General features: G+C 38.8%; 1 protein-coding gene across 1 annotated transcript in view; it reads right to left on the bottom strand.

The window, feature by feature from the left end:
- The window catches only part of met (MET proto-oncogene, receptor tyrosine kinase), a 45,335-nt gene extending 32,823 nt beyond the window's left edge, over positions 1 to 12,512 (bottom strand). The window contains exons 1-2 of the mRNA XM_088924140.1: positions 12,204 to 12,512; positions 8,982 to 10,185 (exon numbers count right to left, since the gene is read on the bottom strand). Coding sequence (XP_088780266.1) covers positions 8,982 to 10,178 — 1,197 coding nt within the window. The 5' untranslated portion in view covers positions 10,179 to 10,185; positions 12,204 to 12,512. The remainder of the gene's footprint in view (positions 1 to 8,981; positions 10,186 to 12,203) is intronic.
- Between the last annotated feature and the right edge of the window lie 916 nt (positions 12,513 to 13,428).

Genomic DNA, 13,428 nt, shown 5'->3' with positions numbered 1-13,428 from the left:
AACTCCTTTTTTAAACTTTGAAGGCTATAAACAGATCACAGCAAAATCTTGTCAAAAGTCACACTTGTAGGTAACTGCAAGGGTAACTGTCACTTGTAGCCTTACCATCTGCATGAAAGGAATGCTTTTAACTTAAGAAGATTTTTTTATGTATTTGCATTAATCACTTTATAAGAGGAAGAACACCAGATAACATTTAGTGCGACAGTATATATTCCAGGGAAGACATTAAACTTTTCTTGGTAAAAAAAGAAGTCTTCACGGGGTTTAAGCAAATCAGCCAGTATGGCTGTTGACCAGATTGTCTTCAAGTACTTCAAAGCCAGGAAACTTCCTCTAAGGTAATATGCAAATGAACAAACCCACTGTAAAGGTTTCGTGACTTTGTTTCTTCCCTGAGTGTCAACACTGAGTAACTCTTTGTGCTTATATGACTGACTAACTCATTAATTACTTCTAATGTAGGTCTATTTCAGTTGCCTGCTTTTGTAATTTTATTTTATATGATGCTTTTTCTGGAAATTCTTGTTTGAAAAACGGTAAACACAGCAAAAAAAAAATATTTCGCGCACCTCACGTACAGAACGCAGGACGAGAGCTATGGCTCCTTTGTCATAACCTGTTGTTCAGAAAGGAAGTGTGCTTCCTTATCGACAACAAGTGATAGTTGGCACAAGCTTACCCAATTGTGTTTTACATCATGTACAACTTCCACATCTCTTCAGCCTTACCAGGCTGTGCAGGGTATTTTACAGAATAAGAAGCTGGTCTTCTAAGGTTCAGATAAGAACATAAGTCCACAAATGAAAGGAGGCTTTTTGACCCATGAAGCTCATTTGTTGCTAGCAGTAAAGTGACAATAGAAATGACGAAATTGGATTTGACAACATGGCTGGAAAGTTTGTTTCAAGACTTGCACTATCCTAGTGCCTGCTGGTCTCAGTTTTAAAAGCTGTTCTTTTAATGTGTAGCAGAGACAGCACCAGGATACAGGACTTTCTATTTAATCCAGTCTTCCATCCATCCAGTACCAGCAAGCTATTTATTCCTACCAGTCATGATGGTAACATATTCCACAAACACAAGGCACAAGGCAGCACGATATTCACAGACTTTACACCCGTCAATTCCAGGGTACACACACAGACAAAGAGGGACAGTTTACAGAACAGCCCATTAACATAGCCAGTCTGTCTTTGGAAGATGGAAGGAAACATGAGCACCCAGTGAAAATCACTATGAACACAGGGGAACATGCAAACTTCACATAGAAGATGCTCCACTTCAAAGAGCTGTGAAGTTGCAGCGCTCACTGCCACACCACCGTGAATTAATGCCCCAATTCCATACGGAGCAGAGCGGTGGCACTGTGGCTAAGGATCTGCGCCTGTGGCTGGAAGGTTGCCGGTTCAAATCCCACGGCCGGCAGAGGAATCCTACTCCGTTGGGACCCTGAACAAGGCCCTTAACCCCAACTGCTCCAGGGGCGCTGTATAAATGGCTGACCCTGCGCTCTGACCCCAAGCTTCTCTCTCCCTAGGAACAAGTAATAGGTTTATTCCATGCATGGAATAAACCTATTACTTGTTCCTTTGCAGCCTACGCATGCTGACGCAGCTACCCACCTGAACTAATTCTCTCTCCCTATCTGTGTATCTCATGGAGAGCAAGCTGGGGTATGGGAAAAGACAAATTCCTAATGCAATAAATTGTATATGGCTGATATAGTGATCTTATCTTATCTTAACCAAGACTTATTAAAATAATGAAACTTTACCATCATCATACCATAACCACAGGGAGACTGCAGCGACTGTGTATTGTCACACTGTACATTTTGTAATCACTGTCGCAATCAGGCAGAAAAAACATTAACTGAAGGTTCAGAGAAACAAAAATCAGAGCCCAGCCTAGTTTAGTTTAATGTGGGGTTATGACTTTTTAGCACATCAATTACTGTGCATATGTAATTAAAGCCACAACAGAGCACCTAAAACTAAAGTTAAATCCTAGCCAAACAGTGAAATGAGAAACGCATCACTCCAATCTATCACACTTACAGCTCATTTAGCTGCTTCAAAGCTAATCATGCTCGTGTAAGCACCAGATAATCAAGAAAACAGGGCAGGTTACATCATTTAAATAAATTCATACCTCTAGGGTTTTGACATAAGAAGAGTTAGCTTTTTAGGTGTTGCCCACCTTACTAGTTTACCTCATTTCTGTACACTGCTGCACAAACAGAGGAAAAATAAAAACTAAAACAGCCTTTCAGCTGGTAAAAGCTGCTGCCAGCTACAGGTACATCTACTGTACCTTAAAGTACAAACTTGCATTCAATTCTTGTTGAGACAAGGTGTACTGATGATAAAAACTGAATCATTAAGAATAAATCTGACTGTGAGACTCTAAGGTGTTACCTTATCATTGGCTTTAAGAGCTTCCTGATATGAAAACAGCAGTCTTTCCAGGTGAATCATTGTTTGGTAATCCAGAGTGCCTACAAAACTAACCTCAGCACTGCTGGAGCAGAATAAATCGGTACTCACCAGGTTGTTTTTGCAAAATTTGTTCTTGGTTGACCTAAATTGTTTTAACAAATGTTTATTGAAACCAAACAAAAACTATGTGAGCAAAGAAAATTTAGCTTTCCAAACAAAATCTATTTCTAATTATTCTTTGGAGTAATGCAATGGAAAAGCAACCAATTTTAGAATGTAAAAAGAAAAATAAATCAATTCATCAACTAAGTAAGCTATTTTGTTTCTACCACCACATAAACCATATTAATTTAACCATAACGCTGGCATAATTAAACTATCTGCCAATCAAAAAAGCCTTCTGTTGGAATTATATTACTCACTCAAATCAATCACGCTTTGGATTTAATTTAAAACCAATCAAGTTATGGTTTTTCTTAGAAATCAATTGTAATTTAATTAGTTATTTTGACCTTAAATGTGGTTCTTTGTTATTTTGAGAACCAAGTGTTTTTTTTTACAGAAGGACATGTTAGTTTGCTGGTAAGATTCCAACATTTGTGTCTTTGAAGCATGCAATTACGGTCCAAATCAAGGTATATTTATGTCTATTTATTTTATTAACTAATATCGCCAGACAGCAACATGGACTAACGATCGATAGTGCTTTAAGAGCTCCTTGAAATCTCCAGTCTCCCCAACTGAAGTCTATTATGAAAACATTTCATTTGTCTTTCATTAGTAATCGGAATGAATTCAGCTTCACACTAATGAACACAACCCATTACTTAAACCATATTTAATTCGATTCCACCACATTTGACATTTGAAGACTTTACAAAAATCAGGAAAAAATGCCAGCTTCTAATTCAAGTTGAAATGTTAAGAGGGTTTATGCAGCCATTATTTATAAATGGCTAATAAAGTAAAGGATAAACATTCATTAAGATTAATCTTTAATGAGGTGCCATGAACTTGTATACACCCACTTAGCATATCCTGCTCTGGCTTGTCAATACCAGCTTTAAATCAAGTCGCACTGTGTTCTTGACAAGAATAAACTACAAAGGGTAAAACCAGCAAGAAACGGTTGCTGGCATTCAGTTAGTACTTTTTCAAAGGCAACACAACATAAGAATAGATCACCAAAAGCTTTTGTACTTAAAAGCATGTGTTTAAGTAGTGAGGATCAATACAATATTTCCTTATTACTTGAGCTGGTTTGGTATGAACAAGTGAATTCAATATGTATCATAGAATCTCTTCTTTGTCTTTGTCTTTAAGGTCTCAGAGAGTTTTTCTTGCAGGGTTGCACGTTTTCATGTGCGCATAACATAGATCTCTTTCAGGGCAGAGCTGATACATTTTTTAAATATATTTGCAAAAGATAAGAACATAAGAGAGGACACAAAGGAGACCATTTAGTCTATCTAGTGTAGGCTGATTGGTGACTGGAAGCTAATGGACCTGAAACTCTCATTCAGTAGTAAAATCCATGCAGATAAAATTGCAGCTCTTTTTAGTATTAGTCATGCTGGTGCATTTCTGAGTGGTCAGGAATGTACAGTATTACAGAACTTAGAAGGCAACAGTGTAGCAAGAAAGGGAGACCTTGATGCAAAACAATAAGTCCTACTGAGTTCTATAAGATGCTAGACAAAAAATAACTTCTCTAGAAGCTACTTATAATGCTTGTGAAAGTCTTAAATAGGTCACTCTAAGCAAAAGCTGGAAAAGAAAACTTTTAATATGCAGTTACTGAAATTAGCCTGTCGGTGACCTTCTTCTCATTTATGGGCACAGTTGGAAACACATAAATTAACTGCTTGTGAATTTGCATGTAAATTGTGATTAACCGGATTAAAAACAAGACTGGAATTCAGTCATTGGCTCTTCAAGTCATTGTGAAAAATGCAGAAAAGACAGAAAAACGTTCCCTTTCCATAGCTGTTTTCCAGCTGTTGGTGACCTGGCTGGCCTGTTTTGAAGTACACATCGACAGTATGCAGCATGCCTGACTGCTTTCCAGCTGCTGTAATTAAATCTTGTTGCCTTCTGAACTGGGGCCATTCAAAAAGTGTCATAAGACTGAGGCAAAATGTGTTTTATATATTTTTGAAGTAAATGGTCTTGCGATATTATTCATCTTCTATCAAAAACACCAGCAATGTAAACATCCATGCAATTTTTTTCACATCAAGTATGCACTATTAATAAGCGGGCGCCGACCTCATCTGTAATCATGTTAGCTCTACTCACTCTCTCTCAAGTTTGAGTTTCTTTCTTTCTATTGCTGTTGGATGCTACTTATATCCCCAAGTTCGCCAGCTAAAGGAACTTTACACCCCTTTGTTGCTCTGGGCTGCTATTTGCACATATTCTGTACATTTACTTTTCTGCTTTCAACTCCACCGGTATTCTGTTAACAAAATCTAATTTCTCAGCTCTTTGTTAGACATTGAAAATTGGTCTTGTATCTACAAGCTGCTGGTCTACTGCGGTCATCCCCCTATTAAAATAAATCTGGTCCTAAAGTTCATAATAAGTACAGACCTGTTTCCAATTTGCCATTTCTCGCAAAAAGTCAGAAACAAGTGGTTGCAACTCAATTGCATTTTCATCTTCCGTCTAGTGAGCCACTTGAATTTGTTTCTTCAGAGTTTTGACAGAGTTAAGGCACGGGTATTTAATGACTTGGAGATGGGTTGTGAACCATTCAATATCTTCTTCTAGACTTAAGTGCAGTTTTTGATTCTGACAATCATGGAAGTTTACTGGATGTTAAGGAACATTATTTAGGGATTACTACTACAGTAGACTCGCAATTTACATACTCTCAATTTAGCACTCGCAGATTAATGCGGTCTGCTCCATAAAATAAAAGGCATTGAAAAAATGCTTTATTCTCTGAAAACGTCATCAAACATGCCTATGAGAGCTAGTTAGTGAGCCTATATAGTCGGGGTATTTACTTTTGATTATGGTTTTAAACTTATATTTAATATGTTGAATTACTGTAAGAGGTTAGTAGGGTTTTTAAAGTGTTAGAGGGTACAATTTGACTACATGTATGTGCAAATTTGGCTTTACGTGCTTCTCAAAATGCCTAACTCCTGCATAAGTTACGAATCGACCATACTTCCCTCTGTTGGTTTAACTCCCATTGGCTAATAAAAGTCTGCTTGTAAATTTTGCCCGCTTTAAATCAGATGATATCCTCTGGGTGTTCCACAGGGTTCTGTGCTGGTATCTCGCTATTTACCGTATGTTGCCCCTTGGTCAGTTTACCCACCATCATAGTTTTTGATTTCACCAAGTTATGTAGATGACACTCAGATTTACTTGCCAACTCAACTACTACTACAACTACTACTGCCAGACTTTACAGTTGCCAGTATGATATTAAGATATTTATGCAATAGAGCATAAGATAATTTATCAAGATTGAAGTCCCATTTATTGGCTTTCAACAACACCTGCACAAAGCTGATGATTACAGTCTTGCTTACCACAGTACTATAATTAAATATAACAAAACAATCTTTTTTCACATTTGAGTAACATTGTCAAATCCTTGCTCTACTATATGTATTGTAGAAAATGTTGATACATGCCTTTACAGTTTTCCATTTTTGAGCTACTGAAACACTTTACTTACAGGGCTATTTACTAAAGTACCAAGTAGATTCACAATTATCTGGCTTCTGAGCAACAAAACTTACTGTTCCTAAACACAGCTCCTATCCTGTGTAATTTGCGTGGCACAATGTGATATTCAGACAGGATTGAAAGGTTCCTGATTACATATACAGTAAAGCACTGACATCTAGCTCTAGGTTACTTCAAGGACTTTTGTAGGAGTACAGTCCAACACTTAACCCGAATCATCAGATTTTGATTTTCTTATTCTACAGAAGATCAAAATCCACACAATGGGTGACTGGGCCTTCTCCTGAGCAACTCTATAGGGTGGAACTTGTTACACAAATTCATTTGAGACAACAAACATTTTGTAAAACACTCTTAAATGCTACCATTTTGCCATGGCTATTAATCTATAATTTAGTTTTACTCTTGGTTTTATTTAACCAATTTACTGTGTTTTATTCATCTGAGTTTTTAAAAAGCATTTTAAAATAAAATGTACTGTTTTAATCTCCTGCCTTACACAATATATTGTATAGCCCTTTGAGTCTGTACAGTATATGGTAGTGCTAATCACCATGCCTAGATCATACATACTCAAAGGGCTATACATTATATTGTGTGAGGCAGGAGATTAAAACAGTACATTCATGCAAAACTGCGCCACTCTGCGGTTTAGGGTTCAACTCTGGAACGGCGCAGTTTTGCATGAAGTCTGCATGATCTCTCCGTGTTCATGTGCTCCACTTTCCTCTCATTTCACATCTCAAGATTATAATTCCCATTCCCATCTCATCATATTCCACTACATTGCTAAAAAGGCAACATTCTGTACCAGTAGTCATCAAATGTACACAGTTTGTTTTGCTTAGTCTGCTTCGCAGGGAGCAATAAATATTTTTGCTGTGGTAACACAAAATAAATTGCATTAACATTGCCACTCCAAGCTGCCGTTGAACGTTTCTTCACCTAGACACACCCACCCTGACAAGGTGTACATAAGGTGGAGCCGAACTGCGGTGATGCTTTCCAGCTGCACCTCAGCCAAATTAACCAGCTCAGTCTACAGCAATAGAAAACGGGGCACACTGACATTTAAAACTGTCTTGTTTTCAAGCAGTTAGGGCAGATTCCGAAGAGGGCATTTAGGGTTATCACGGAGGCCTCCTCACTTCCATCTTAATTAAAAGAACGCCTAAGCAAAGACGTATGCCACCTGCATCACCTCTTCATCTTCCACGTCATGGTAGGAACATGTGGACTGTTCATACTCAGCCGGCTGAGTATGCTCAACAGCTCATTAGGCATTGGAATAGAGCACTCTGCTACTGTATGTTCCTATTTATCTATAGAATAAGATTTAGATCTTTTGGCTCAGACCCATCAAGTCCTCTTAGTAGAAGCATGTTTTACCAATATATTATTTAAATCCATTCTTTTATAGAGTTATTCTGTTGGGTGGAAGTTGACAGCCTCTGATAACATGATAACATTAAACCTTTGACTTGGTGTTTGAGGTTTGTGGGTCAAATTTTCTTTGTTTAATCCAAGCCTGTGTTTAACAGTTACACAGAGAAAGAACTACAGTTTGCCACCGTTGGCCATATTGCTCTGTTCTTCTTAATACAGTTCAAAAGTACTTTTTTAAAAGGTCGTATCTGATCCTTTTGGGAAGAGAGAGGGCTACAAGACTAATCCAGGTTGTTTTCTCTCAGTATCACAGCACATCACCCGATCATATACATTTTCAAACATAGTTGACTGGATTTATGGTCTTTTGCTAAAGGATTATGTAATTTCTCCCAAAATAACAAAAAGATTATTTGATTAATCTATTTCTCCATTATTTCAAGAAGAATATTGGTTTGAGCTAAATAAAGTTGCAAATATATATTAAAACAACATAAACCTTAGCATAACAAAAAAATTGTCAAACATTTTATCTTCTGTACTTGGTGGCTGCAGAACCCACTGCACAAACTCATTTTACACTTCAATCTATCACATTCTTGGTGACTACTGTAAATGATGACAAGTGATGGGAGTAGCTTTCAGGGTCAGGAGAAGTACAGGCTACAATGCCACACCTAACATAGTCACTGGTAACAAGAAAATAGCCCAAGTAGATTTTAATTTCAGAGTCACATTCACTATACATTGCAGTCATTTAAAGAATATGATGTTCATAAACTTCTAGAATACCAACCATGTTAAAGCAGACACACTGATATTGTAAATTGTGCTGACTGTTACTGCAAAATGTAAGACATTGGCAATACATTTTTTTTGTTAAAAATCTACTTTGATTAGCATTAATTAAAACCAATTTACATCTGTACCGTTCCTCATTAATAACACCGAGTGCAAAAATATTGCTCCCTCTATATCAAAAGGGGGTTAATTAAATAAAAAAAGGAGGAAGAAGAAAAGATCATTTGAGAAATTTAGAAGAAAAAAAACATGGGGTCATCAGCAGTTAAATTCATGTTTGTATTGATCTGATGGTATAAAGATTGGCTGGATCAATGGCGATGTATTGGAGAAACAAGAAAGACAGGTGGCCCTATAAAGACCCCAGTGCAATGATTCATTGCTTCAGTATAGTGAAAGCCACACAGAGCACTTTAATAAGAAGGGGCAGCGCTAAAATCCACTGTGTTTCAGAATAGGCATTTGCTGTATTTACACTACCAAACAGGTATTAAAAGATATAGCATCCTTTATGCTTTTCAATATACGATGGGAAACTAAACTATCCTAGATGTACAAACTATACACAAAACATTAACCATAGCAGCAGGTTCCCTTGTTTCTAGTCACCGTTTCAAGTTTACCAAAGTATTACTCTCATCTTACCACATTGTAGCACTGCTTCTCGTGTGAGCCTTTGAAATGGTACAGTTGCTTGGTGTAGCATTTCCGAATCTCGCCATTGATGAATCTGTTAAGGGCTTTAATGGGTACAGCACAGACGGCAGATTTGTTCGTGGGCTCGGGAGAATCCGGCTTGCTCCGGGCAAAGACCGCGAAGAGCACGTCCTCATCCATCGAGAGGCCCATCTCCTCCGCCAGTGCCTCTCCGGGCTTGGCGACGTAAGCAGCTTGCAGGACGTTGAAGGTTTCCGTCCTTGTTGATCTCTTCCTGCGCTTCTCCGTCAAGATGCACTCCAGAGGCATTTCCACGTACCGCCGTAGCTCGGTGTCCGAAGAGCATATTCTCACAATCCTCGTGTGAAAGGACTGGGAGCTGGCCGACTCCTTCTGCACCGTCAGAAAGTAAGCATACGGGCCGCTCGTAAAGGCGTGGACATACTTAATGGGATAGCCGTCCCTCAGTTCTGGAATAATATCCATGTAGGACTGGTCCGAGAAAAAACTAAAACCGTCCTGCGTTTCCTTCATGCGCCTGACCGATATAGAGTGCTGCAAAGGTTGCCGGGGAAAAGAGGGGGTCGCCGTGTTTCCGACAAAGAAAATCACAATCCCATTGCTTTGAACGTTCAAGACCTGGGTTCCTGAGGGGCTCACTATACAGTCGGGACACCCGTGTTGGCCCCCATTGGTTTTGGGGGAAAACATGCACTGCACGTCCGAGTTTAGGTCTGGAAGATCATCCGCCAGTACGTGGCGTTGGCAAATGCCATTGCTGACTGTGCCACAGCTAAAGAGCTCATCGTCGTAGTACGTTTCAACAAGCAAGGCTATGTTAATGTTATCTTTCAGTACACTTACAGTGGAATTGGCCTTATCTTTACAATCTCTGCACGGCTGACAGTCCTTGCTTTCCCGCACAGGTCCCGTCTTGTACTCGGAGAGCTTTTGCAGGTCTTCAGTCAACATATGAATTTTGTTCACAGCTCCAAGGTAGACGTGGCCCTTAAACACGACCAGGTTTTGTATGAAGGTGTCAGCCACAAAACTGGGGAGGTCGTACTTGACAGTCAGGTTCACCTCGGAGTTCCTCAGAACCTCCTCGCATTCTCCTTGGGTCTGCACCACCCGATCCCAGAAAATTAGAAAAATAAAAGCGGCTCTTGAAAGGTCAGTCTTCATTTTGCCTCTGTTGGGAATGGAAAAGAGAACAGGCGATGAAAACTCCAAACTGACACCATTAATGGTTAACTGAAAGCCGACTAACCTTGTAACAGGGTGATTCATGAAGGGAAGCTTTCATTTTTATAATCCGATTAGCCTAGGCTCTTGCCTCAAACTGTTATACAAGCTCATGCTTCACATAATTTTAGATTTAACACGAGCTAATCCACAGCAAGGTACGCTAGTGGTTTACTTGTCCTATAAAGACAAAAAAACAAACAAACTACCGAGCACAACAGATTTTAGAAACCAATTCTTTCTCAGTCAAGACATTTTGAAATGAATTGCACAACACAATTGTTAATGAACAATACTCACTCAATCACATAAACGTTGCCATTTCTAAGTGACACATAATGTCTATTATATTTCTACACAAAGAATCTGTTTGATCTTTAAACAGAACATTACAGCATCCCAAAAAAGTGAAGACATCAGCAGTCCTGTTTTTTGTATTATTTTCAGTTATGGGTATTTGAATAAGTGGCATGGTTAAAAACCTGCTAGAGACAACAATCAGTGTATCTTAAGAATCTGCTTGTGTTAACCAAGCAACATGTCTGTGGTTCTGCTCAGCTGCTGCTATTTGTACCACAGTAGTGTGACTCACCAGCGACACTGCTCTCTCTAGTGTACAACCACAAACCTATGTTTAGAAGCCATCCTTAGGGAGAAACGGAGAAAACTCAATTAATAACAGAAGCCTGAGAATCTCCTGAAATGATTATTGTTAGCCTGGAGAAAAGCCCCACTGTACATTTTTACAAATCTGGAACTGAGTTCAGGCATTATAAAGTGAATGGTAACTTAATCAGTTCTGTACCAAGCTGGGATTTACCTGATACTCAGGCCTGTCACCAAACAGGACTACAAAAACAAAGGTCACTTCCAACAAAACTGATAATTCTAAAAAAATGTCCAAAACCATGCTTTGTTGTATATTTAAAACTAGGTTTTCAATGCGTTTGGTTTGCCAGTTACAGTAGCTCAGTTATTACTGTACATTCACAGTTAGCGCTCAACATTAAAGAATATCCTTAAATCCTGTAAATTCTTTCTAAATCAACAATATTCTTTAGAGAAAAAGGGAAAGGGTGAATATTTACCACTCGTCTAAGTACTAATAATAACTTTTATTTCATATACTGTATATATTTATTTTAAATATTCTCATAGCGCTGTAGCCACAATGTATTACAATTTAAAAAACTATTACAATCTTATAGCAGGAGAACAGAAAAGGTTAGTAGATAATGTAACGGACAGTTCAGCCTGCTTTATAGTTAATGACCTGTTAATAAATTTGAAGAACGGGTATCTTTAGTAGTTTATATTTAATACACCTGCCCCCGGAACAGCTTCCTATAACTGTTCCTACACAAGACCGAAAAATAAAAATAACCCGATCAAAACAGGAACTCCGATTGGACTCATGAAACCTACAGCAATTAAAATGTGGAAAGTGGGGAAGGTGACTCATTAAGTGCAATGGCTGGCTGGCACTAGAGGCATTCTTTTGTGTTATATGTAACCTCAGTACAGTAAGAGAAAAGTAACCTTTTTAAAACAAACCCAAAATGCACGGGTTAAACCTCCCGGCAACTATTGGGGTACCCACTCACCTGACACACTGAGAGTGCGAACGATAACATACGATGGCTAAAGAACAAAACATGCCAGCGATTTCCACACACCACGCATGAAGCACAGCGCGGGTGGGAGAGCGCATTTCTTTCCAGGCAGAGTTTGTCCAACACCATAATCGCCGGTTAAAGAAGTCAAGCCAAAACTTCGGTACTGTATCGTTGTGTTGAAAATGTTATAGCCATCGTGCCTTTACTAAAACACTGAGTGTTTATTCAGTTAACCACCTCTCCTGCTACGAATAGTTTGTAACAGAGGTTCGGTTTACCATCTAGTAACATAACAGAAAATAACTGTCCCGGCACTCGGAAAATAATAACGATAATAGAGTACGCTCACCTGTTAGCTTCACGGCGCCCTTTCTTATTTAAATCATGTCGGGTTGCACGCGTTCAGAAGCAGTATCCGCTTAGATCATTTGTATTTGAAAGGAAAAATCCCATGAAGTAGTACATGGACTCTTGGTTGGCGATTTCCACGTTTTTCTGACTTGGAAAACTTGTCCCTTATTATTCGCCGTGCAGCGAATCCGGCTGCTCCACAGGATACGGACCTGTGTGACTCAAGCTATTGGCTGACCACTGCTTTCGATTTTTTTTTACAGAACAAAAACGTACAGAGCTACACTATGCCCCTGGTAAGAGTACCTCAGAGGCACTAGTTTCAGGTGAGTTATACAGGTTTCAGTGTACCAATTGCGTCACTAGGGTTGTAGCATTAGCGGTGGGCGTATGTAAGTTCTGGAAGTAGTCGGACGGCGTTCGTGATCGACATTGTAGTAACCATCGCGTAATTGTAACCATAAGTAACTTAAAACTAAGCAATCCGAAATGGACAAATCAGGTTTTTAAATGTTTGTATCTTCCTCACACGCGGCTGACTCCCTCAGGAGGAGAGACAACAACTCTTCCCAAAGACGAATGATAACGCACCTACTGTTTAGATAGCAAAGCAGCACTTGACTGAAAGCATTTGTGTGGTGGTGAGAGATTGGGATCTGCCAGACGCAGTCTGTAGCGTTTACAGCTGATCTGGATTTTCGGACACTTAAATAAAACTTTCTCGGTCGTTGCTTTCACATTTTCCACTAAAAAAATAATCGTTCACCATCGGACTGCAATGGTAATAAAATCTCAGATGTTTGTGCTCGTGCTTAATTATGGTCGGTTAATTGGGAATTAAAGATTTCCATATATTAATAACGACATAATATCATGATACTGTACTGTATTTCTATTTAAAAATAATAGCATGTGATTTTTTGGTGAATATGCTTGATAACAAAAACAGATCTGTTTATGACATTAGTACACCTGATACTTTTTTTTGTAAAAAATAAATCAGCATCATGCAAGACGCATAAGAACATTTCTAGAAGGGTTAAAATGTCTTGTAGTCTGTTTCGACTCCCGTGTCTCTCTCTTAGAGGAAAACAAAAATGCAGCGATTAGGCTCTGACCTACAATTGGCTTTTGGGTAGAAACCGAAAGACCGTGTGATGAAATGCACAGCAGTTACTGACTTGATTTGTGTGTCACTAATGGACTTTAATCTTTGTTCGTCC

This window comes from Atractosteus spatula, chromosome 8 (assembly GCF_055471065.1).
Source record: "Atractosteus spatula isolate fAtrSpa1 chromosome 8, fAtrSpa1.hap1, whole genome shotgun sequence".
Classification (NCBI taxonomy): Eukaryota; Metazoa; Chordata; class Actinopteri; order Semionotiformes; family Lepisosteidae; genus Atractosteus; species Atractosteus spatula.
The sequence above is the reverse complement of the archived record's forward strand: the minus strand, read 5'-3'. Positions and strand labels throughout refer to the sequence as shown.